Source organism: Xyrauchen texanus, chromosome 38 (genome assembly GCF_025860055.1).
Source record: "Xyrauchen texanus isolate HMW12.3.18 chromosome 38, RBS_HiC_50CHRs, whole genome shotgun sequence".
Lineage (NCBI taxonomy): Eukaryota > Metazoa > Chordata > Actinopteri > Cypriniformes > Catostomidae > Xyrauchen > Xyrauchen texanus.
In genome coordinates, this window is record NC_068313.1 from 14984862 (window position 1) to 15009832 (window position 24971).

Below are 24971 nucleotides of genomic sequence, written 5' to 3' on the forward strand. Positions count from 1 at the left end.
TCTCTTGAATGTTGTCCAGTGAACTATTTTTTTGCTTGGAGGTAAAATAGATTCAAGAAGCATGAATTTAAACTTCTTGGGATTATGATTACTACATTTTTTAGGATGTTTAGTGTCAATTTTGTAAGTTATCGGAGCAAAAATATGTAAAATTACAGTATTAAATGCGAAGTTTTTCCCCATGTAGTTCCACTTTCGTCCATTAGCGGCGATAGAAAACCCTGTGCCTGATTGTCAAAACAAAGAAGAAGTCGTGCCTTTTATTTGATTGGTCGTGCCGTTGCTCAGCGGTATTCTGTTTATGAATGCAACTGTCATCGAAGTATGAAAGCTTTGATACATTTATCGTATTTATTCAGAACACTCTCGATGTGAGGAATGAAGAATAAAAGGGTGAAACCCTTAAAGGGCGTATGCAACAGAAAAAGTGGTAACTAACTTTTGTTTGGAGGTTATTTGTTGTTAAACGCTATTACAATAGAGTTTTTTTTAACCACAAACTTTAGAGAGGATAAAGACTGTCTCAAAACCTAGTGTGTACTCTCAGTTAGGCAGCTCATTTTGGTTTTGAGACATAAAGTCAAGTCTTATGCTTATATTTGTTGCTGGTTAAGTGTAATACTTTGCTTGTTAGAAAATATATTCTAAGAAACCCTTTCTAATCAAAGGTTTAGAAGTTTGGAAAAGTCTGCTTTAAATGTCTGTTTTCTACATAAATATCTTCATAATCTTGCTCGCTTTGTTATTTTGAATCTTCCCAGTGCTCAGTGATGTGTCTCCATCCACCAGTATTCCTCCTTTAGTGGAGGGGCAGCTGAGATGTTTTCTCAGGTTTACAGTAAGTAAAGTGCTGTGGACCACCATCAAACCTCCTCCTGTGACTCTGATCCGACTGCGATGGTGGGGAGAGTCTTCCAATGGCACCTTCTTTAGGCCCAGAGATGGACATGTTGAACAAAAAGGGGTTAAATCCACTGCCCGCTTTCCTATAAGATGTGGACCAAAACAGCTTACATCTTATCTGACAGGTGACGGATGAGAAAGTTGACTCAAATTCACATGAGCCATTATCATGACAGCATATGTTCATTGGCTGATTTTCCTTTGAGTATGTGCAGGTTTATTCATGTGAAGCAAACAGAACTGTTACTTATGTTTGGTGATTAATATAACAGGATTGTTTTGTTCACAGATATGGGCTCATTGGTGCTTGATGTGCTTACAAAGGTTGATCATTTGCCTATCGCTCGAGTTCAAGTCCCTGGGATTGCCCGACTCTCTTTGTCTCACTCCATACATGGATATTTCACTCTTATTTCCCCGACATCTGAAAAACTTGGGGAACTCCAGGTTGGCAAGATGCTAAGCTGAAATACCAGATATAACTCCTAGATCTATTTGCTTTTGCTTTGCAGTTTATCAGCTGATTATTTTGTGTTATTTCTGTGTTTTCTTAGATTTTGTTTTATATATATATATTGTTGGTTAGCATTTTAGTTTTGCATTATTGTTTCATGTGTACCATAGATCACACTTGCTCTGGAACCATTAACGGAAGGATATGACAGCAGTTGCTCAGTACCTACAACAGATATGAGCCTTGATGCCCAGGCTCCTGCACTAATATCTGACCAGAACATGCCTGTGTTGACATCACTAGATCAACCTCTCCTGAGTAACACTGAGAAGGAGACTGTTGGTGGCAGTTCTAACCATATGCCCCGGTTTGTTTGTTTAAACCTTTTGCTTGTTGAAAGACCATTGTGGAATACAATCTGTTTCAAAGGATTTCTTTAATCCTAATACATTTTTGTTTTAGGGGGAAAGATTACCTCTATTTTCAAGAAAGCAGTAACGTCATGCCATCTTTCTCTACTGGAAAACCTAAAGTTGTTCCAGATCAAACTCTCCCAGCAAACGGCCAATCATCTGTCAACCTTTTGTCAGGTATTTTTGTCACATCACTGTGAAGGCACACAGCAAAATTTTGACTTAAAACTTGGATCACATATTTACACTATTTAGATTCATCCTTAGATTATATATGTAGCTTGTAAGAGTGCTCTGTTTCAAATGTTGCAGCACTCTACCAAAATATTTTTTCCCTTTAGGGACATTTATGGTCATTTTGGCAGCTCTGAAGACAAATATACTAAAATACATGAATAAATATGCAAGTTACAGTATTTAATAGGGCTGGTATTGAAACATATTTCCCCATTTCGAATAGATTCTGATTAACGCTTTCGATTCGAATTCAATTCCTTATCAATTAAAATGGGTATATTTCAGTAATGTGTCCATTTTGATTACATATTAAATAAATTCTATCCCACCTAATGCTGTTAATTATACTGGGGACCTTCTAATAAGGTATATTATAAAAATATACATTTTACTAATTATTTAGTTTTTTGTTCAGATTTTAGCTTTTTAAAAATGAACAGATCTGTGTATTTCATCAATAAATATGATGTTATATTGCATATATTATATTTTGTCACTATACTATTATATGTTTATTGTTTAATTTATACTATTTTTAAGGATAGACCTGATTCACACTAGCACCATCTTTGTTTTCATGAACATACAGTCTCTTCAATGGCACGAAGAGTATAAAACTTTATGAAGCTCTTAGGTCACACCTGATTTTACACAACTCATGTTGTCTGGAGTTCTATGTATACTGAATGTTCTTGGACAGATATTTTATCAATGTTTTGTCTGTGGAATTATCCAAAAGCACTTTAAACTGCAGTACAGCCCATTGAAGAGATTGTACGTCTATCCCACACAGCTCCATTGTCATTGATGTCAAAGATGGCACTATGTGAATAAGGTCTTTGATTTGTTGAACAACTGCTAAAAACTGGTACGGTCTCTTGCAGTTCTGTAAAGAGCATCTTTAATAGGCCAATTTCACAAAAATTGGAAACTACGCCACCGCAGGGTAAAGCTTCTTCCGCTACAGGTTTAAGGCTATTGGCTGTAGCTAATATTTGCCTCTTCTGCATGGACCGTTTTACACATAATATACACAGAAATTATTTATCATCTTTTCCCAACTGATTCAGCTGTTCAGGCTGCAGTATCTTTTGAGTTTATGTGCTCAAATCCAGCGCTGTGGTGGCTTCTTCACCAGCTCCCGTTTCAGCAGGAATATTCTTTCAACAATTTCCCTCCTTCACCATATCATGGGAAATAAATGTTAAAAAGCTCAAAATACTCACAGTACAGATATGTTTAACTGAACCTCGTATGAAACTAAATGTTGTTTTTTAAAAGTATAAATAATCAAATTTTGTTAGTCATCTTGTCCCGTTTAAAACATATTTACTTATTTTCATAAATGATATACAGTGTACATGAACCCCGCCATAACAGTAAAAGATCAACAGACACCAATAAGGAACTGTGCAATAATGTATTTAATAATAATAATTATAGTAATATCTTGTACATAAAGTGGCATAAGCACTACATTGATTATTACAGTGCAGGTTTACAGACTTTAAGATAATGACATGCAGCCATAAGAGCCATTGCTGTATAGTTTAAGAGAGTAATAATATTAGCTACATAATAAAAATAAAAAAAATAAAAAATAAAAAAGAGTCGGCAACAAAGCAAAAAGTCAGATCAAATATTTAAACACTATTTAATTTGTATGAAGAATTTGATTTCAGCAGATCTTGCTCACATTTCAATGGCCGTTGTTAATACCGGAAGTAAGTTTACCCTGCGAAGGGCACACCCGGAAGCAACGACCCCAGAAGTGTGAAACTGGCCTGTTGAGCGCATATTAACAAGAGAGATCTCTCTTCTTTACCTCATCCGAGCTTTGTGTGATATGAATTTAATGTTGTTTTGTTTTTTGTATTTGATCAACAACTGACTGTAAAGAACAGAAAGAGTATTAAAAGAGACAATATTCAATGACAAATGGATTGCATGGAAATTTGATTATAATTGAAACTGATTTTGTTCTCATTGTAGTAGAGGGCTGCACATAATGTAAAACAAAAATCAGTCTAGGGATTTAAGAATCAATGTCAGGGCCTGGGTAGCTTGCAAGTATTGACACTAACAACCACCCCTGGAGTCACGAGTTTGAATCCAGGGTGTGTTGAGTGACTCCATCCAGGTCTCCTAAGCAACCAAATTGGCCCGGTTGCTAGGGTGGGTAGAGTCACATGGGGTAACCTCCTCGTGGTCACGATTAGGGGTTCTAGCTCTCAGTGGGGTGCGTGGAAAGTTGTGCGTGGATCGTGGAGAGTAGCATGAGCCTCCCGTGCTGTGAGTCTCCGGGGTGTCATGCACAACAAGCCACGTGATATGATGCTACGTGATTGGATTGACTGTCTCAGAAGCGGAGGCAACTGAGACTTGTCTTCCGCCACCCGGATTGATGTGCGTAACCGCACCACCACGAGGACCTACTAAGTAGTGGGAATTGGGCATGAGAAAAGGGGGTAAAAAAAAAAAAAGATTGTACAAATGAAGATTGCGATGCTTCGAAAAAAATCTATATTTCTACCCAGTCCTAGTATTTATTCAATTACAGAGTAAATAATGAATCAAGTATTTATTCGTTTGTATATTTATATCCATTTTAATTTTCTAGTTCTTCTGGAGCGTGGTAGCAAGCTCAGAAATGCCATGGTGGTTTCAGCCTTAAAGACAGATGAAGAGTCAGATGTTCCTCTGAAGGACATTATCCAGCCCATTTCCAGACACAACACTGAAGCTTTGTATGGACTTCATTCACATATCACAATATTTCCTTCAAATACCAATGAAAGGTCCAAATAGACACCAGAATAGCAGAATGTAGATGACAAATTGTATTAAACACCTGGTTCCTCCTAAAGGCCACCCAGACCTTCGTCAGGACAGTTTCTGGAGAGCATCCTTCAGTCCGAACTCCAGCATCCTTCTCACGACCTTGGTGAAGCAAGTCAACATAAAGTCAACACAGAGGACATGGCTGTGGATCTCCTTCTGGGAAGGTTGCCTAGTTTACGATTATTTTAGTGAACAACATTATTTACTTTGGTTAAAAATGCTTGATGGATATTTTCCCCCTTTAATAATTGTTTTCACAGGACTAGCAGAGTTGAATTTTTATTTCCTTGCCATTGTTTGCAAAATATGTCTATTAAAAACATGTAACTTTAATTCTCCTCAGTGTTAATGGATCAGCACTGCGGTTTTGGGATGGCGAGGGTTCACCTCCAGAGTCTCTGTCTGATAGCAGTAGTGTGCTTATGGACAGTGAGCTCCATGACCCTCAATATGATCAAAGTCTTCTAGAGAACCTCTTCTACAAAGCTCCTGTAAGACATCTGATCAACAACATACCTAAAATATGTGCTGTCATGCAATTCCCATCATATGTATTTTCCACAAAAATATCCATGTGTTTTTCCTTTTTCAGGTATCGGATGAATATTTGGAAGAGGACCATCAGAGGAAAGACACTGCAGGGAAGAAATTGCACACAAGCCCAGATAAAAATGCCTGGTTAGTTACACGTTTGCAGGAAGGAATGCTGATTACTTTGAGAAAATAGAATATGTATTATATGTATTATAAAAGGTCAGAAATATAACTTTCTACAGTTATTGTTAATGTGTGCTTTTGTGTAACTTGTCTATATGTTTTTGAAGGCTGGATTCTGATGATGTTCATTCAGAAACAGAAGATGGTTTCTCTGGCCTGAGTGCGGAGAAGATAGCTTTGCTTGGTGATGTTCGTTTTGCCAGAGTTATCATCAGTGAATTAAAAGTTCCCAAAGACACGCCAAGAAATATTTCTAAAAAAGGAAGACCACCCCGGCCCCTCACTACAAAGAAATGGTACATCCTTTAAGAAATGTTATATTTTCAGACAAAGTTCAGAAATTAAACATTGCAAAGCTAAGTTTACATGTATTTGTCATATCTCTGTAGCTCTTATATTGTAGAGTACCTCTTCCCACTGGTCTCTACCAAATATGATGACATCAGTCTGGTGCCTTTAGAGTTCACAAAAGTTATCTCTAGTAAAATGTTAGAGGGGGGTAAGTATTTGTAATTTAGAGAACTTCCACAAAAAAATTTTTTTTAACTAAGAAGTAGTGAAACAAACTGGCCATTCATTTTTGTTTTTTCAGTGGTAACGTTTGAGCACCAAAGTTTGTTTCCTGTGAGATTCAGTAGGTCATCTATTAAACAATGGTGGGAGATGAACATCTCATTAACGATCTACTGCAGAAATAGCTTTCAAAAGACAGTAAGTGCAAAATAAAATGCAAACACTGTCAAAACTCCAAAGATTTTATGTACATTTTGGAAGTTAAACACCTAATCTTGTACTTGTTTGACACTTCAGCCTGATCTCATTGGAACAGCAACGTTTTCTATGAGCACTCTTTTGCAAAGTGAATCACTGAACATTTCTGCTGCCCTGCCTGTTCAAAGACCTGATGGAAACACTGATAAACAGGCAGTTGGTCCTCTGAAGGTAATGTACAGAACAAAAATATTTTATTTTTACTTTTATTTATTACTTACGTTGATAAATGTGTAGTATATCCTTGAACTTTCTTTTACAATTTTGATATGTATGTGAAAGGGAAATTGTTTATCTTAGGTCAAGTATCTGATCACCATTTGTTTTTAGTTTGTAATCAACCTTTTGCCTTCAAGGGATGGGTCACTCAAAAATGAAAATTCTCTCATAATTTTCTCACACTTTTTAATAAAATTATAAAAATATCTCAGCTCAGTAGGTCTTTAAAATACAAGTGAATGGTGATTTTCTTTTTTGAAGCTCTAAAAATCACAGATAGTCAGCTTAAATATCATCAGTATGACTCCAGCGGTTAATGTCTTCTAAAGTGAGACAATAAGTTTTGGTGCAAAAACAATATTAGTACTTCTGCCCAATTCCAAATGCACTCTAAGTCCTCGTGGTGGCGTAGTGACTTGCCTTAATCTAGGTGGCGGATTGCCTCCACTTCTGAGACCATCAATCCGCACATTTTATCACAAAGCTTGTCACTGTGTTACCACAGAGATGTAGCACGTGTGGAGGCTTCACGCTATTCTCCGCAGCATCCATGCACGCCTAGAGCGAGAACCACGTTACAGCGACCACGAGGAGGTTACCCCATATGAATTTACCTTCCCTAGCAACCGGGCCAGTATGGTTGCTTAGGAGACCTGGCTGGAGTCACTCAGCACACCCTGGATTCGAACTTGTGACTTCAGGGGTGGTAGTCAGTGTCTTTACATGCTGAGCTACCCAGGCCCCCAATATTTAATAATTTTTTTTATTATTATTCCAATGTAAGGGTACATTTCCAAGCAGTCTCTCATGCCATGCATTTGTGTTGCCATGATACCGACATAATCTCACATTCTCTAATCGGCTGAGACATCCAGGATGAGCACACAAACGCACCATTGTGAGTAAAGAAACAGATAAATACAAATTAAAACCAAAACCAACCAAGCTACTGTACAGTGGTCCTCCTCCTCACTTGTAAACAGCGCTGCTCTTCTGGCTGTGTCGCACGTGTCAGTTCTTGCGTGTTTCAAATGCCAATGCGTGAATACCTCTCCTTACCGGAAGCATGATTTAGAGTTAAAACAATTACTTATATATTTATCTTTTTCATACCAAAAGCAATCGTGTCACTTTAGAAGACATACATTTAACAGCTGATGTCATATTGATGATGTTTATGCTGACTGTCTGTGATTTTTGGAGCTTCAAAAGAGAAATCTTCATTCACTTGCAATTTAAGGATCTACTGAGCTGAGATATTTTTCCATTTTTCTTCAAATGTGTTCTGGTGAAGAAAAAAAAGTCATACACTACTGGGAAATCATGAGGGTGAGTAAATAATGAGAGAAGTTTCAATTTAGGGTGAACTGTCCCTTTCACAAGTTAATTTTATATGGTGCTGTGGTGGAACAAATGTGTACAAATATTTTAAAATGCCTCTCATTTGATACTAGTTCATAATAACTGCATGCATAATAATTATAAAAGAATAAGCAAAGTGCTGTTTAAAAATAGTTATAGTTGAATTTTTTTTTTTTTTTAAAGGTGTCATTTGAACTAGCGTTAGACAAGAATGACTTCACCACCAAAAAAAGGCCTGGAAGGAAAGGGCTGACTCTGCAAAAAGCCCCCATGTCCCGCTTGATTGAAGAGGATGATGGGCGGAAGAGTGACCCATCTCCTAGTGCTGGACTTCATCCAGTCCAGAGTATCCTGATGCCTCAAACCAGATCTCAATCCACTTCGCCATATGCCAGACACCAGACCTCTCCACAAAAGCCTTTGCAACAAGAAGTGGAGGAGACTGAGATTTTGCTTCATACATTGCTCATGGTCCCTGATGGGAAAGATTTTAATTGTGCACCCATGCAGCCCAATGTCTACTTGAATTGTAAACTGCTTGGATCTGATGAGACTGCTCGATCGATGATCAGCTGGGGACAAAAACAACCGATATTTAACTTTGTCCAGGTTAGTGCATTTGCACTGATGCAGAACTATGGAGAAATATCTGAAGATGCTTGAGATATTATCTCATGTTACAACATTGCATGGCCTTGGTATTGCAATACATAATGAATAATGTACAGTCATCTGTCATTTTCACAAAATAAACCCTTTCAGGGTAATACAGTGTGATAACCTTGTGGTGGTTTATTTTGCGATAATGACCAGGTCACTGTACATCATCTCACCTATTACATGAATTCTTGCCAAATAAATAATTAAATGGACATCAATTATTGATTTGAGTTTAAAATATTTTATTAGATTTGGCCAGTTCCTTTTTAGACAGATTTAAGACCAATCAGAATTGATTTTGTATTCAAGAAAGCAGTGTAATCAAATGCTTTATTGGTTTTATAGTGGTGTTTGCTGCAGAAAGCATCGCTATTATTTACACTTACAAGAACAGTTCACCTAAAAATATAATTCCCTCATCATTTACTCACCCTCATTCCATCTCAGATGTGTATGACTTTCTTTCTCCAGCTGAACACAAACAAAGGTTTTTAGAAGAATATCTTAGTTCTGTTGGTCCATACAATGCAAATGAATGGTGATCAAAACTTTGGAGAACCTAAAAGCACATAAAGGCAGCATACAAGTAATCATACGACTCCAGAGGTTTAATCCATGTCTTCTGAAGTGATTCAATCAGTTTTGGATGAGAACAGAACAAAATATAACCTCCTTTTTCACTATACATCTTGACACAAGCAGTCTCCTTGGCATCATGATTTCAAGTTCAATCACACTTCCTAGAGCTCTGCGCGTGTGTCAAGCACAAGGAAGCGTAATCGAGCTTGAAATCATGATCATGCCTAGGGACTACAATGACAGGATGTACTGTGAAAAAGAAGTTATATTTTGGACTGGTCTCACCAAAAAACGAATGGATTACTTCAGATGACATGGAATAAACTGTATAAAATAGAGTGATATGAATTTCTTTTATGCTGCTTTTATGTGATTTTTGTAGCTTCAAAGTTTTGCTGAGATTTCTTGAAAACATCTTTGTGTTCTGCAGAAGAAAGAAAGTCATACTCATCTGAGATGGCATGAGGGTGAGTAAATCATGAGAGAATTTTCATTTCTGGCCAAACTATTTTTTTTTTTAATAAACTAAACAAAAAAAAAAACTGTTTAGTTTACTTTTCTAATTGATCAGGCAGTTTTAGCCTGGTGGACAATAAAACAGGTGAAAATAACCCATAGACTTCTTGAGTGTGGGCTTTTTTTAACTAGTAAATAAATAACCACCTATATCACCCAGCCAGAATACCCTACAAATCACATAGCAGCGCACTTAAAACAACTCGGAACAAAAAGAATTCCAAACTGGTGAAGCACCACTCTTATTTTCTTCACAATCTAGTTATTATTTTCTCTTATGTCATGTAGGTGGCTCCAATCGCACTGACTTCCAGACTGTTGGAGAGAATGAAGAACAACGTGATGGTCCTTGAGGTTTGGTTGAGAGCCAGCAGCTCAGATCATGATAAACTTCTAGGCTTGGTGAAACTACCTCTCCACCAGTTCTACATGTCCTTCAGGTAAATCTTAGAAATTAAATCTTTACGCGTGTTATAACTCATGCCCGATAAAAAAAAAAGTATTCTGGTAATACCTTATATATATATCATGTTTTGATATAATTTCTTAAGTGTAATTTGTTTTCCTTTGGATTTTCTCTTCAGAGACCCCAAGATCTCTGAGCTGCTCTTTCAGTCTCAGTATCCAGTGGTTGGGGTGGACAGTTATATGCCTGTCATTAACGTGTTCACTGGAAGCACTCGTGGGAACCTCAGGGTGTGTTTAGCAATGGGTGTAGCTCAACAGATCACAGCACTACAGCGAATGAGAGATGATGATCTGACCCACGTATCACTGCTGCCTCGACCCGCTCACATGTTAGACCACCAGACACACACAGAAACAAAGGCTAGTTCACTTTACTTAAAAACAACTCAAAGCATGTGTTGAAGAATGCAGTAATTTATAGAAATTGGTTAATCTTTCCACCATCATGTTGTTCCAAACCCATATGACTTTATTCCTTCTGTGAAACCCAAAATGAGGAGTTTTTAAGAATGTTTACTCCACTTTTTCCCTTAGAGAGAAAGAATATAGTGACCCAGAGCTGTCAATCTCCAAACTCTCTCTCAAAAAATAAAATAAAATAGTCTATACGACTTGTGAGCTATATTTCTATTTTTATATTTTTGCTCCCCTTTTCTCCGCAATTTGGAATGACTAATTTCCAATGCGCTCTTAAGTCGTCGTTGTGGCGTACATTGTGACACGCCTTGATCCAGGTGGCGGAGGATGAATCTCAGCTGCCTGCACGTCTGAGACGGCAATCTGCGCATCTTATCATGTGGCTTGTTGAGCGCTGTACCGCGGAAACATAGCGCGTGTGTAGGCTTCATGCTATTCTCCGCGGCATCCAAGTACAACTCACCATGCATCCCACCGTGAGCGAGAACCACATTATAGCTACCACGAGGAGGTTACCCCATGTGGTACCCCCAGGTTACCTCCCTAGCAACTGGGCCAATTTAGCAGCTTAGGAGACCTGGCTGGATTCAAACTCGTGACTCCAGGGGTGGTAGTCAGTGTCAATACTCGCAATTTCCTCTGAAGTCATACAAGAGCTTTATGTGAGGAACGGACTGAAATTGAAGTTGTTATTCACTGAAATCTTGCTCTTCATTGTAGCTCTCAAATTTTATTCACTCCATTCAAATTTGTCATGTCATAGTCAGTTTGAGGCTCACGAGAACCAATGTATTTTTTTTACTATCTTCTCATGACCATATTTGTATACAGTATATGCATACACAGATGAAATTTGAATGAAATGAGAGTAAATTATGACAGAATATTTTTTTTTCCAACTATTCCTTTAAATGAATGTCTCTCAACACAGACTTATACTGTCTGTGTATGTGTGTGTCCGATTGTTCTTGTAGGCGAGTGGCAGTGCTTCAGCAGATGTTCTACGTGAGCATGTCTTCATGGTCCGAGTAGAGCGAGTCAAGGGTCTGATGCCTCTACAATCCACAGTGTGGGGAGAAGCTGACTGCTACATCCAGTACTCCTTCCCTGCACAAACTGAAGAGTCAACAGAGGAGATGGATCCTAATATTGTTGAAAGCAGTAAGCTGATTTTCTCTCATCATTTACTCACCCTCATGCCATCCCAGATGTGGATGACTTTCTTTTTTCTGCAGAACACTAACGTAGATTTTTAGAAGAATATCTCAGCTCTGTTGTCCATATGATGCAAGTAAATAGTGACCAAAACTTTGAAGCACCAAAAAGCACATAAAGGCAGATTAAAAGTAATCCATATAACTCCAGTGGGTAAATCCGTGTTTTCAGGACTGATCCTGTCAGTTTCAAAATACAACTCGTTTTGCTCTTGCAGTCTCTAGGCACGATCACAATTTCAAGCTCAATTACACTTCCGAGTGCTTGATGCATGTGCAGAGTGCTAGATGGCGCTAGGAAGTGTAAACAAACTAATGATTGCCAAGGAGACAGCTGGTGTCAAGATTTGTAGTGAAAAAAAGTTCTCCCCAAAAACCGATCACTTCAAAAGACATGGATTAAATCACTAGAGTCATATGAATTACTTTTATGCTGCCTTTATTTGCTTTTTGGAGATTTACAATTTTGGTAACCATTCACATTCATTGTATAGACCAACAGATTCTTCAGAAGAAAGAAAGTCATAGATATCTGGAAGGCATGAGGGTAAGTAAATGAGAGCATTTTTCTTTTTGGGCGAACTGTTCCTTTAATATAATGTCTTTTTTGAATTAGTGATGTTTTGATCGTGAATGAATCAGTCTTTTTGTACAAATCTTTTAAGGGTAGGAATCGTACACTGACTCATATTTCTCGTTCATTGACATCTTTAACTTTTGAAGCCAATGAGCTCTAGTTTGAAGCACACGACTGCTTTGGTGGCTTTTCATGCCTGTAAAGATTGACTATAGCGTGAGCCAATAGCATTCGAGTGCGGGCTGTGAATTGGTTCGACCCCCTGAACGATTATGCCCCTTCACTGAACAAGTAGACTAGTCATTTATTTGAGTCTGGTCTCATTCATGAACGAACTGAATGTACTGGTAAACTCGTTCGTGAACTAAATGAACTTGTTTGTGAATGAATATCTGCTGAATGACTGAACGAGAGGAGGCATGTCGTTCATTCATTTGTGAGTTCAGCAACGAGAGAAAGGTGTGAAATGCACTGGAGACAAGTTTATGGGTGTGTACAAAACAGAATACCCAATTTATGAATGTGTTAAAATGACTGGAGACAGTTAAATTGACAAATTATGAATGAAGATGTTGTGCATTGGTGCGCAATATAAAATATTATTCATCTTTTCTTGGACTTTTTCTGTCTATTTGACAAAATATAGGGAGAATAAGACCTGCCATTTGTGGTAAAAATAGTTATGCTGTTTAAACTCTTATTTTTAAGTGTCTCCGTACATTTGTAGTCATGCAAATTCCATTTATGTTGCTTTGTCCTGCTTTTAAAGACTTACGTTAGTGCGAGCCAGTAGCATTTAGTGTGGGATGTAATGGAGCAAATCATTAGTTTGACCCTCTGAATCTACACTGAACAAGCGGTCATGTCGCTTGTTAAAGAACTTAATGTACCGGTAAACTCTTTCGCAAATAAATTAAATGAATCAGTCATCTTGTTCGTGAATGATGGTCTTCTGAACGAGAGGAGGAGCTGGATGTCATTCGTTCAGTTCGGCAATCTCGTTCAACAAGAAAAGAGGCCGGATCAATTATGAATAAAAGTGAGTGATGACCAGATATTAAAATGACATAATGACGTTATTGAAACTCATAGTTTTTTATTTTTACTATTCTTTTTTTGTGTTTAGCTTGATCAAAAATCAACTTCACAATATAATAGACATGTTTTGTTGTCATTTGTGGGGAAGTGTTTATGATGCTTAAACGCTGCAGTGCTGAAATCTCTGCAAATTTTAATAAAGGATATATAGATTTGTTCTGCTCATGAATGACTGCTTTTGGTTCAGTGTGGTTACTTAAAAGATGGCCATTTGGTGCCATCTACAGGTCTTCAAGTAATGGTCAGTGTACGAATCTGAACAAATCTTTTTGGTGAACAGAATCAAAAGAATCGAGTCACTGAAATGAATCAAAATCACCACCACTATTTGAAATCTGTTTAACCAAATGTGCTTTTTCATAGACGTGGATCTCAAGGCATACCGCACTGAGACAACCCTCTGTGTGCCTGACCCAGTGTTTGGACATAGTGAAACGCACATCCTGCTCACTCCTCCAGATGTCCCAGTGCAGAGAGTGCTGCTTAGTTCACTGGCCAATCAGGGGCTGAGGAATGCAGGAGGAGTGCAGTTTGAGGTTTGGTGCAGGTAAACCAACACAAACCTTTGTTTGTCTTGTATTTTACAAGATATCGGTTGAAACAATATAATGCTAGTCAAGCATAGTTTTTTAATTATTAAACTGTATATGTATAATTTGTAATTTATAAGGTCACAAGGACCTTTTGGTTACTTTTTAAAGTAGTTTTCCATCACTCTTTCATAAACAATATGTGTATATTGTGATTTACAAATGTTGTGGTATATAGTTTGCACAAACCACAAGGACTATTAAAAGTTATCATTAAAAATAAATATAAAAATATGAGTTAATTGTTGAAATATATTTTTAGGTATTATTACCCAAATGTCAGAGACCAGATGGTAGCGCAGGGGCTGCTGCCCATGTCCAAACTGTGTGCCATGGTCACTATGCAGAAACAGGGTCAAACCGATACACAGTTGTTCACCCTCCCGTTGGTACCAAGAAATGATAGACTAACTGACGTACAGCATCAGCCATCAGGTAAATTATTTTTAAACTGTGTACATGTAAAATAACAAATACATCATTAAATAGGAAAACAGTTGCATATCTGTGCTTGCATTTAGGACTGCTTGAAGTGAGTCTTCAGTACAAGTCTCGACCATTAAGGAGTGTTGGAGTGAAGAGTGGGGTCGTGCCCTCTCGCAGAGTAACTCTGGTTGTGCAGCTGAATAGAGCAGCAGGGCTGCAAGCTGCAGCAAAGTGAGTGATTATCTCTCTTTACCCTTATTTTAACCTGGGTTTGGGGAAACTACTTTGAAAAATATTGTCAAGCTACTTTAATTTAAAATTAATTAAAATTGTCATAATAAAATTTTGAAAAATGTGGCTACAATACAGCCTACCAATAAAAAGCAGCTAGCAATGTAGTTGAAAATATAGTGAGAAAAAGCAACATTTAACCCTAATCTTCTATTGGGTTTTTTTTTTTTTTTTACCCCCTTTAAATTTTACTTCTTTAAAAACATGGTTCCCTTCATCCAAGTGGGATGAGGTTTGGTGACTTTTCCTACATTTACTATCTACACACACACACACACACACACACACACACACACACAATTGACCCCTATTGGAAATGAATGGGTGAGACATGCATTATATTTTTTTATAAATCAAAATAAATCAGCCACAATGCAGAACACACACTCACAGAAATGAAGGGGTGATACTTTAACACATCCACAATGTGGAACTCACTTGCTCACACACAAACACAGGAATGAAAAGGTGAGACAGATAGCATTTTTTATTAGAATTTGTCAAATAAAATCAGCCTTGAATTCAAAACACACACATAAATGAAGGGTTTGGACTATAACACATCCACAATGCGAAACTCTCTCTCACACACACACACGCACACAGTAATGAAAGCATGAAACCAATACTCATCCACAATGAAGAACACACATGCATATACGCATGTGTGCACGCACACACAAACACACACACATTGCTGTTGGTTTTATTGAAATTTTTTATTAATTTCTTCTGTTGAGTTATTGAATTGGGATGTTTGAAATTAATAATAGGTAACTAAAATCAAGTGTGGCGTCATTTCAAAAACTGACACTTCAAAACACCTCAAACAATATCAAAATGCTAAACTTTGACAAAAATAATGATTTTTTTTTTATGTCTATAATAATGTCTAAACATAGATCTGAATGCATAACTAATCATAAGATCTGAAAACAAAAATTATTTTGCTACAATTTGCTACAGGCAGTTGAGTTGACCTCTGAAGTCATCTGCTGGTAATATGTTGTAATTTCATGTCTAAATGTTCTTATTTTCTATAAACATGAATTTATGAAAAACTTTTAAAAGTTTTTAAATCATTGAAGTTAGTGATATAACATTTGCCATACAGGGATTGGTGAAGCTTGGTCCAGTTCATGTAAATGATCGAATAAACCAATTCACTGAAAGGAATCAGAATTCCCATTATGTTATGCTGGTCTACTTTTCTGTATTTAGACAAGCGTAGCAATCTGTCATGTGGTTTAAAACTATTTTTTCACTTTGAATGGAGTATAATTTTGTTCTTGTATTGTATATTCACCATATTTTTATTGTTTCTCAGATTTCTTGCAGATACAGACAATGCTCTTCAGTATTACTCTGAAGTAGGAGTCAACTCCTTTGTAACCATGCAATTGTCCTTCCTACCGGACAGTGAGGTGCGAAGCACTCGCATGGTAGCCAGAAACTTCTGTCCAGAGTTTGAGCATCACGCAGAGTTTAGCTGTAATCTGCTGGTGCAAAGAGACAGTGGGGAGACCGTCAGTCTGGCAGAGCTATTGCAGGATGCAGTTGCTATCTTCACCATTTACAACAGAGACACACGCAAAGGTTAGTGTTAACAGACTGGAAAATAAATGGTATTAGATACAGTTAGTCACAAAACAGTTTTTTTGTTTGTTTGTTTTGATTTCTTTTTTTGTTTTGGTTTGATTTGTTTGGTTTTATGTTTGATTTGTTTTTTGTTTTGGTTTGTTTTTTGTTTAGTTATGTTCAATTGTTTTTTATTATTATTAGTTTTTGTTTGGATAGTTTTTTTTTGTTGTTGTTTCTTTGTTTTTATTTGTTTTGTGTGTTGTTTTGTCCATTATCTTGTGGGAACATTAAATGGCAAAAATTGCAGAGCAGTCAGTCTTTTTCCATTGCTGTGCACTTTAACATAAGCAGTTTGCAACCGTGTCTTAAACATTTTGGTAATGCTTGAGTTTACAAGAGGGGCTGTTACAACATTAGTCTGTTGTATTTCAAGTGTACTAATATGATCACACTAATCCTCATTGTTATTAGAATAAAGTAAATGTCTCTTTCCTCCCCCATTGTAGTGGTCGATACAAGATCCAAGGACACTGTCTTGGGCACTGTGAAAATTAAGCTTGAAGATTTAATTCATAAAAGAATTGGTATGGAATTTATGAAAATGTCCATGATTTCGATGTTTTTGTTTGACTGTGTTGTTATTGTTAATTGCCAACTTATGCTTTTTTATTATTTACTTTACAGGAATATGTGGCTGGTACAGTATTTCTCTACCTCAGAACAGAACATCATCTCACAAGCTGACTTCAGCAGGAGGACTTGAAATCTCCATTAACTTTTCTCATCATGCAGATAGAGAGCGTATAATCAGTTCAGCCCGTGGATTGGGCTGGGATGTGGGGAAGGACAGTGAAGATGAGGCAGATATAGACAATGAAGATGCTCTAGAAGCAAGCACAAAGACTCTGGCATGGTCTGTTTCCATGCCTAGAGCATGGCTGCCCATCCATTGCCTGCTGCTACCAGGACATGAAGACGTTCAGCGTTCCACGTACTGCTACTACAGATACAAACTGTACGACCAGCAAACCTTCTGTTCAGAACTTAGACACCCTGTTCTAGAGGAGAACGAGGGAGAAGGTCTAGCCACAGTTGCATTTCAGGGAAGCAGAAATGTGGTTCTGAGGAGGACTCAGCCCCTGCGCTGGTACCTAAGGGAGGAAAGGCTGGAGGTGCAGTTGTGGGTGACCTTTGGGAAGGAAAAGAGAGTCCGACCTCATAACGCAGACCGTCTGGTGGGCTGTGCCTTCGTTGACCTCTCTGTTCTTGCTACTACTCTGAATCACCAACAAACAATCAGCGGTAGAGAAATCTGTCGTTTTGTTATTTACATTTAAAGGGGACACATTCTGCTTTTAAAATTTTTCCCCTTAAGTCCACTTACAATGTTAGTCAGAGTTGTTTTACGTGAACATTTTCCACCCTCTCTCTGGCAACATGTAGTGCCAAACTAGCAATTACTACCCGACTTAGTGATAAGAAGTTATGCATTCCATCTCAGGACTGATTATTTTCTGTTTGTCTTAACGGACATATCTCTCTCATGGTAGGTGTGTATCCTTTGTTTAAACGCTCCGCTGTGAATCTGAGTGGAGCTGCTCTCAGAGTCCATATCGCTGTGACTACAGACTCCATACCACATGAGTCTCCAACTGTTTCACACATTGAAGATCTTCACAGCTCAGGAGAAGATGAAGGGGATGAAGGCCTCCCCACCACAGTGCTGTCTAGACCGTCTCAATCCCCCAGCAGACAGCCAATCAAATCAGTCATAAGCACTGAGCCGACACAATCCACCACAACAGAAGTCAGCACTGAGGACACCTTCATAGCTAACATTACTGTGGACAGAGCAATGCATCTGAGTCTAAAGGGTAAAAATAACCACAACATTTTTATATATTTTTTTAAAGTCTAGTTAGTCTAGTCTAGTTTAGTTCTATAGTTAATGCACATTATTCTAGTTATGATCTTTTCAATGAATGGGTCGAACCTCTTGCAATCTGTCTGAATGATTCATTAGCGAATCAGTCTGAATCTTACTTGATTTCTTAAAACCCAGTTAGTAACAAATGACTGGAAAGGTCATGGAAATTCATTGGATCAAAAAGTGTGAGAATCATGTAAAGCGTATTCTATGAATCTTTGATTCTGCTTTATCAAATATGGTACTCAAGATGAAGTTACACAAACAAGTGGGAATAATTGTAATGTTTTAGCACTGTTTTCATCCTCAGGTTGTCCTCTTGCTGAGCGGGGTGGAAGTTTACCCAGTTGCTGTGTCTCTTATGCTACTGCTGATGCTTCTGGCACAGTGACCACTGCACTGATCAAAGACAGTGACTGCCCTGAATGGTGCCATCAACAAGAATGCAGGTAAATCCATTAATCTTTATGACATTCATCATCTGACACCTAGTAATAGACAGAATGGTAAGCACAAATTCAATTTGGCTGCGTTTCCTGTTTTAAGGCTTTCAAAGGAGCTACTTTTGGATCCCCAGCAATCCCTGGTTTTCAAAGTTTGGCATAAAGGAGGTACCGCCACATTATTATAATTATTACTCATTATTCCATTTTCTGGTGTAGTTTATTAGTGGCGTTTGCTAAGGAAATCACTATTACTATTGCTCAAAGTTAGGTACTTAGTTTATGCTATGGACCGAGGGCCCTGCTTTAAGCGTACTAGTGCTATTTTCAGTGCTATGCTTTAACTTATGAGTGCAAAGTCAATGGGAATGGCTATGAAGTCTGGGTGTTTTCGTGCAAGCATGCGCTAAGTCTAGGCGCAAGCGGGTTTATCGAAATTCCGTGTTTAAAGCGGTAATAGGCTGAGTCAAGTGCAATTTAATTCTGAGGTTCTTCTCCGGTTATTGCACCATCTGCATCCTATTATATATATATATATATATGCACATTCATAAGAAGTTGGTAGTATTAATGGGCTGTATGCAATGAATTAGAAGAATATAAATATGTACTTGTGTTAGTTTGTGTTTTAATTGCATCCTTGTTGAATGTCAGTCATAATTCTGACCGTGACACGCTCCTTTTATATGCATGGAAAATGTGTTTCTCGTCAGGATTTGGATTTACGCTCCCTTAAATTTAAGAGAATGTAAGTATTATTTTTATCTACAGACACACAAATCATGGATAGTATTAACAGTGATTGTATCAGATATATCAGAACACACAATCAACATAAACTTTTAATTCATAAATGAACTTAAACAAACATAAACATAAATCGTCACACTCCACCCCAGCCTGATTCAGGTCGGGGTGCATTCGGGACTGAGCCACTGCCACAATCGACAAAAATGTTAAATGCATAAATTAACTTGTGTTAAATCATGTGTGTCTCTCTCTCTCTCGAACTGGCGTCTCTGGCTCCCATTTATCCCCCTCTCCCACTGATCAGCTGACTCAGTGCTGGCCGTGCACCCTCACGGCCCTGCCACACCCTCCTCTGGCTCACATATACCAATAAAAATTACATCATAAATACAATTGTAAATACCTAAGCCTACTTGCGCTTTGTGTTGGCACAAAAGATGCGCTCAGAATTAGCACAAAAATTTAATACATTTGCGCTGCTCTTTGTGCATTTACGAGAATAGTGCAATTTTCAAATATGAAAGATACCTCAAATCATGCAGATATCTGAGGTTATATGTGTTTTTACTTTTCTAAGCATTCACATCACACTTAAGATTTTCACAAAAATAATCCAATAGACTTACATTGATGGAGGGACCTGCACCATATCTAGGGACCAGAATAACAAAGACTCATAATACAAAATGGCAAAATTAAAAAAACTTAGCAACTGCATTTGCAACACCCTAGCAGCCAACCACCCACAAAAACCTAGCATGTTGATGTTGAGTTTTGCATGGACAAGCACCACTTACATTTTCTTGTAAAAACTAAAATGTGTTTTTTAAACTGATATTTTCCTGTGCAGAGGTGGAGCGGGTGATTGGATTTGCGTCTGTAGACCTGTCACCACTTCTGTCGGGTTTTCAGTCAGTGTGTGGCTGGTACAACATCACAGATTTCAGTGGGCAGTGTCAGGGACAGCTAAAGGTGTCCGTGTCTCCTCTGAGGGCAGTGCAGGAGTTACGAGCCCAGAGACAGCTAGTACCTGAGACCAATGCCCCGGATTCTAGTGTAAGTGTAGATTTTGTTTCATATTTATCTTGAGTTCTCACCATGACCTATAAGAATAAATAACAGCTTTCAATCAGAATTCCTGTTGCTCAACTTGTAGAGTGTGGTGTCATGGGTTCATTTCCCAAGAGAGCACAAACGCTAATAAAATGTATCAATTTGATCAGTTCTGTAATTTTCGTTTTATAAAAGCCTCTTCTTCATTAATAAATGTAAACATATTTCCACCTGAAAATTCAATATAGTTGTCTCACGTGGTGATGTGTATGTGTCTATTGCAGGCTCTGTTTGGGACTCTACCACTCTGCTATCAAACCACAGCTACCTATAGCAGCTTCCCCAGCCACATCATTCGATTCTCAGAGCAGAGAATCAGCACACCTCCTGAACAACTTGAAAGACTGCTCTCTGACAGGTATATATAACAAAAACAATTACAGAAATCCTGCCTTATAAGATTTACTACAGTAATGCCTATGTGGATCTGTTGTTAGGTCCAGTGTGATGGATCGTCATGAAGAGCACATGGACAACGTAAGATTATTCCATCAGAATTTGCACGAAGTCGAGAGAGCTTCTCACTCCTCATTGGCTGGAGACTCTCACCCTTCTAGTTCAACACTCTTCTCTGCCCTAAGGTACCCACCCCTGCTGCCAATTACTTAAAGAAAACTTCCAAACAGTGTATTCCACCGTATATAGCTAGAAATGCACTAAAATATCACCAAATAAGGTAAATGCACTAAAATATCACCAATTCTAGTAACATTTAACATATCCCAATGTCTAAATGGGAGGTTGACTTCTTTAAATATCTAGTCCTAGTAGTTTGGCATTAAATCTCTTAAATGCTCATCCTCCACAATATTACTACACACTTTGCTACAGCAATTGTGAAGCCGCACTCACATGATTTGTGCCATTTTGAAGTCCATATGAAAAGCCCTGCAGAAAACGTCTTGTTTTGCACTGTGAGCTGGAACTATGCACGTAAATGTTACTTCATCCGACTTGTCCGGTAAGACGGAAGCCAGGGAAGCTAAGAGGTCCTTTCTCCATCACTTGATCAATGACACAGAATAACTTTGTTGTAATAACAAAATTTCTGCACATGCAAAGAGTGGCATCAGGGAAAACAACCATATCAGCTGACTAAGAATTTAGGAAACTCACCATAGCACTTTAGTGTGTAATTGGTATGTTTGCCTTTATAACATTTCTAAATTATTAGAAGCAGCATCCTAAAAGATTGTAAACATACAAGTGTCATGCCCATTCCTCTTCCAGTTACTAGACATCTCTGGATTTGGAAGCAGGCACTATGTATTACTCTATGCATGTGGGAAAGTATTTTTAATCTAATTGTGATAGATTCAAAGATTTATATGGTAAGTATTGTCTGTTTAACATATAATTTACTCACCATCCTAGATGTGTATGACTTTCTTCTGTTGCAGAACACAAATGAAGATTTTAAGAAGAATATTTTTGCTCTGTGGGTCCACACAATGCAAGTGAATTGTGACCAGAAGTCAGAAGGTCCAAAAAGTACATAAAGGGAGCTCCAGTTGTTAAACCCATGTCTTCTAAAGCTATTTGATAGGTGTGGGTGAGAAACAGATCAATATTTACTTTATTATTGTAAATGTCTACTTTCATTTTCACATTCAGCCACCTACTGGTTGAGGCTGGCCAAAAGCTGAGATTTATACTTTAAAATTAACTACTTAATGAAATAACTACTGGAGTATTATGGTTTACTTTTATTCTGCCTTTATGTGCTTTTTTGAACTTCTGAGTTCTGGCAAACATTCACTTGCATTGTATGGATCTACAGAAAAATCTTCATTTGCGTTCAGCAGAAGAAAAAAGTCATACACGAGGGCTCAACAATAAGGATTTTTCCTACTGGCCAGTGGTTCAGATTTTTACTTGCCCTGCCGAAATGTTTTAATGAAAATTTTTATTTTTACCATCATGGCTTTAAAAATGTGTCAGAAGCTAAATATTATATCTGTGTATATAATACACACACACACACACACACACACACACACACACACACACACACACACACACACACACACACACACACACTGGCGGCCAAAAGTTTGAAATAATTCCAGATTTTGCTGTTTCGTAATGAAATCGGGACTTTAATTCACCAAAGTGGCATTCAACTGATCACAAAGTGTAGTCAGGACATTACTGATGTAAAAACAGCACCATCACTATTTGAAAAAAGTCATTTTTTATCAAATCTAGACAGACCCCATTTCCAGCAGCCATCACTCCAACACCTTATCCTTGAGTAATTATGCTAAATTGCTAATTGTGTTCTAGAAAATCACTTGCCATTATATCAAACACAGTTGAAAGCTATTTGGTTCATTAAATGAAGCTTAACATTGTCTTTGTGTTTGTTTTTGAGTTGCCACAGTATGCAATAGACTGGCATGTTTTAAGTTCAAAAATGGCAAAAAATAAACAGCTTTCTTCAGAAACTCATCAGTCAATCATTGTTTTGAGGAATGAAGGGTATATAATGCTTGAAATTTCATACAAAGGTGTACACTACAGTCTTCAAAGAAAAGGACAACTGGCTCTAACAAGGACAGAAAGAGATGTGAAAGACCAGATGTGCAACTAAACAAGAGGATAAGCACATCAGGGTCTCTAGTTTGAGAAATAGACACCTCACATGTCCTCAGCTGACAGCTTCATTGAATTCTACCTGCTCTACAACAGTTTCATGTTATTAATGTCCTGATATACATTGTGATTAGTTGAATGCCACTTTTGTGAATAAAAGTACCAATCTCTTTCCATAAGAGCAAAATCTGTACATTATTCCAGACGTGTGTGTGTGTGTGTGTGTGTGTGTGTGTGTGTGTGTGTGTGTGTGTGAGCATGTATTTATCACTTTGTGGGGACCAAATGTCCCCATAAGGATAGTAAAACCCGAATTTTTTGACCTTGTGGGGACATTTTGTCGGTCCCCATGAGGGAAAACAGCTTATAAATCATACTAAATTATGTTTTTTGAAAATGTAAAAATGCAGAAAGTTTTCTGTGAAGGTTAGGTTTAGGGGTAGGGTTAGGTTTAGGGGATAGAATGTAAAGTTTGTACAGTATAAAAACCATTATGTCTATGGAAAGTCCCCATAAAACATGGAAACACTACTGTGTGTGTGTGTGTGTGTGTATATATATATATATATATATATATATATATATATATATATATATATATATATATATATATATATATATATATATATATATATATATATAAGCAATATCACACAAGCAAGAGTGCAATTTGGCACTACATCAGCACTGCTGTGATTCGGCCGTAGGTAATAGATATTAAGTAAATTGTAGCATTTGGTTGCATTATGTTTTGTAATTTCTAATACAGCACAGTGAGCAAGAGTGTTACCCGCTAGCATGTTTATTTTTAACGAGGGGCAAACAGAATTTAACGCGGGAGTACAATACCGAACTAATGCAGATTGATAGAGGGAGAGAGCTCGTCTATGTGCATGATGGTGTGGGAAAAAAATATTTTCAGTGAAAAGACAAAAGAAGAATGTATGTAATTTAACTATATCAGATATTATTAAGAAAACATGGGAACTCGTGTGGGCATTTTTTCCCCCCATATTTTGTATTTCTAGGATATTTTTGTCAATTTTGGTGGCATTTTTGCCCCGAGTCCTTGTTAAATTCCTGCACTTCCTTGTATCGTGTTCGTTGAGAGGGAGGAGGGGCTGTGATAGGTCCATGTGGCGATTTGTGGGAGGGCGAATTACTCTACAGCACTGATATTATTGTGAGGCTGTGAGCAGACAGTGTCAATCAATGCATTGAAGAAAACAGCGACCATAAATGTAAAAAAAGATGTCGCTTGTCAGATTTTCCTAACAAGAAACCATATTTTTTAACAGTGACTATTCTTTTAACTATCTGGATCTCTCTAGTCCTTATCTCTCTGGGCAGTCCTTATTGTCGAGCCCTTTACATATTTGGTATGCCATTGTGAGAAAATGATGAGAATTTTTTTGTGAACTATCCATTTAAGATCTGCACAACACCTTTAAATCAGATATTTCATTTTATGCAAACTCAATTGGATATTTTTTCTCAAATTGAGGTTTATGAAAGCTTTTCGTTCCATTTGGAATATCAGTCAGATTATTAATGGTTTACTAGGCTGCATGTAAACATAGCTTTTCTTGCTATGTTCAAAGGAAAAATTTAAGTGAGCTGGATGACATCCAAAGATATTTCAGCTGTAAGTTGTCCACTCCAACATTCCCAAAGCTGAGCGAGCCGAGAGGAACATCCAGGCAGGAGCACCACAGGGACTCAGAGACAGACACCACACAACTGCTGCTGAAGTCCAGTCAGCTGGTTGGAGAGGTCAATAACATCATAAATGGTGAGCTGTTACCTGTT

General features: G+C 37.7%; 1 protein-coding gene across 1 annotated transcript in view; it reads left to right on the forward strand.

The window, feature by feature from the left end:
- The first annotated feature begins 312 nt into the window (after positions 1-312).
- Positions 313-24971, forward strand: part of c2cd3 (C2 domain containing 3 centriole elongation regulator) — a 29077-nt gene continuing 4418 nt past the window's right edge. Inside the window, exons 1-30 of the mRNA XM_052110182.1 lie at positions 313-430; positions 762-1028; positions 1193-1350; positions 1528-1724; positions 1820-1947; positions 4628-4754; positions 4875-5012; positions 5192-5339; positions 5441-5526; positions 5673-5861; positions 5955-6064; positions 6158-6276; positions 6376-6507; positions 8101-8526; positions 9961-10112; positions 10257-10504; positions 11551-11718; positions 13810-13993; positions 14299-14471; positions 14558-14693; positions 16081-16349; positions 16841-16918; positions 17019-17636; positions 17885-18208; positions 18572-18710; positions 18808-18872; positions 20305-20510; positions 20792-20925; positions 21005-21148; positions 24764-24954. Of these exons, the coding sequence (XP_051966142.1) occupies positions 379-430; positions 762-1028; positions 1193-1350; positions 1528-1724; positions 1820-1947; positions 4628-4754; positions 4875-5012; positions 5192-5339; positions 5441-5526; positions 5673-5861; positions 5955-6064; positions 6158-6276; positions 6376-6507; positions 8101-8526; positions 9961-10112; positions 10257-10504; positions 11551-11718; positions 13810-13993; positions 14299-14471; positions 14558-14693; positions 16081-16349; positions 16841-16918; positions 17019-17636; positions 17885-18208; positions 18572-18710; positions 18808-18872; positions 20305-20510; positions 20792-20925; positions 21005-21148; positions 24764-24954 (5506 nt within the window). The 5' untranslated portion in view covers positions 313-378. The remainder of the gene's footprint in view (positions 431-761; positions 1029-1192; positions 1351-1527; positions 1725-1819; positions 1948-4627; positions 4755-4874; positions 5013-5191; positions 5340-5440; positions 5527-5672; positions 5862-5954; positions 6065-6157; positions 6277-6375; positions 6508-8100; positions 8527-9960; positions 10113-10256; positions 10505-11550; positions 11719-13809; positions 13994-14298; positions 14472-14557; positions 14694-16080; positions 16350-16840; positions 16919-17018; positions 17637-17884; positions 18209-18571; positions 18711-18807; positions 18873-20304; positions 20511-20791; positions 20926-21004; positions 21149-24763; positions 24955-24971) is intronic.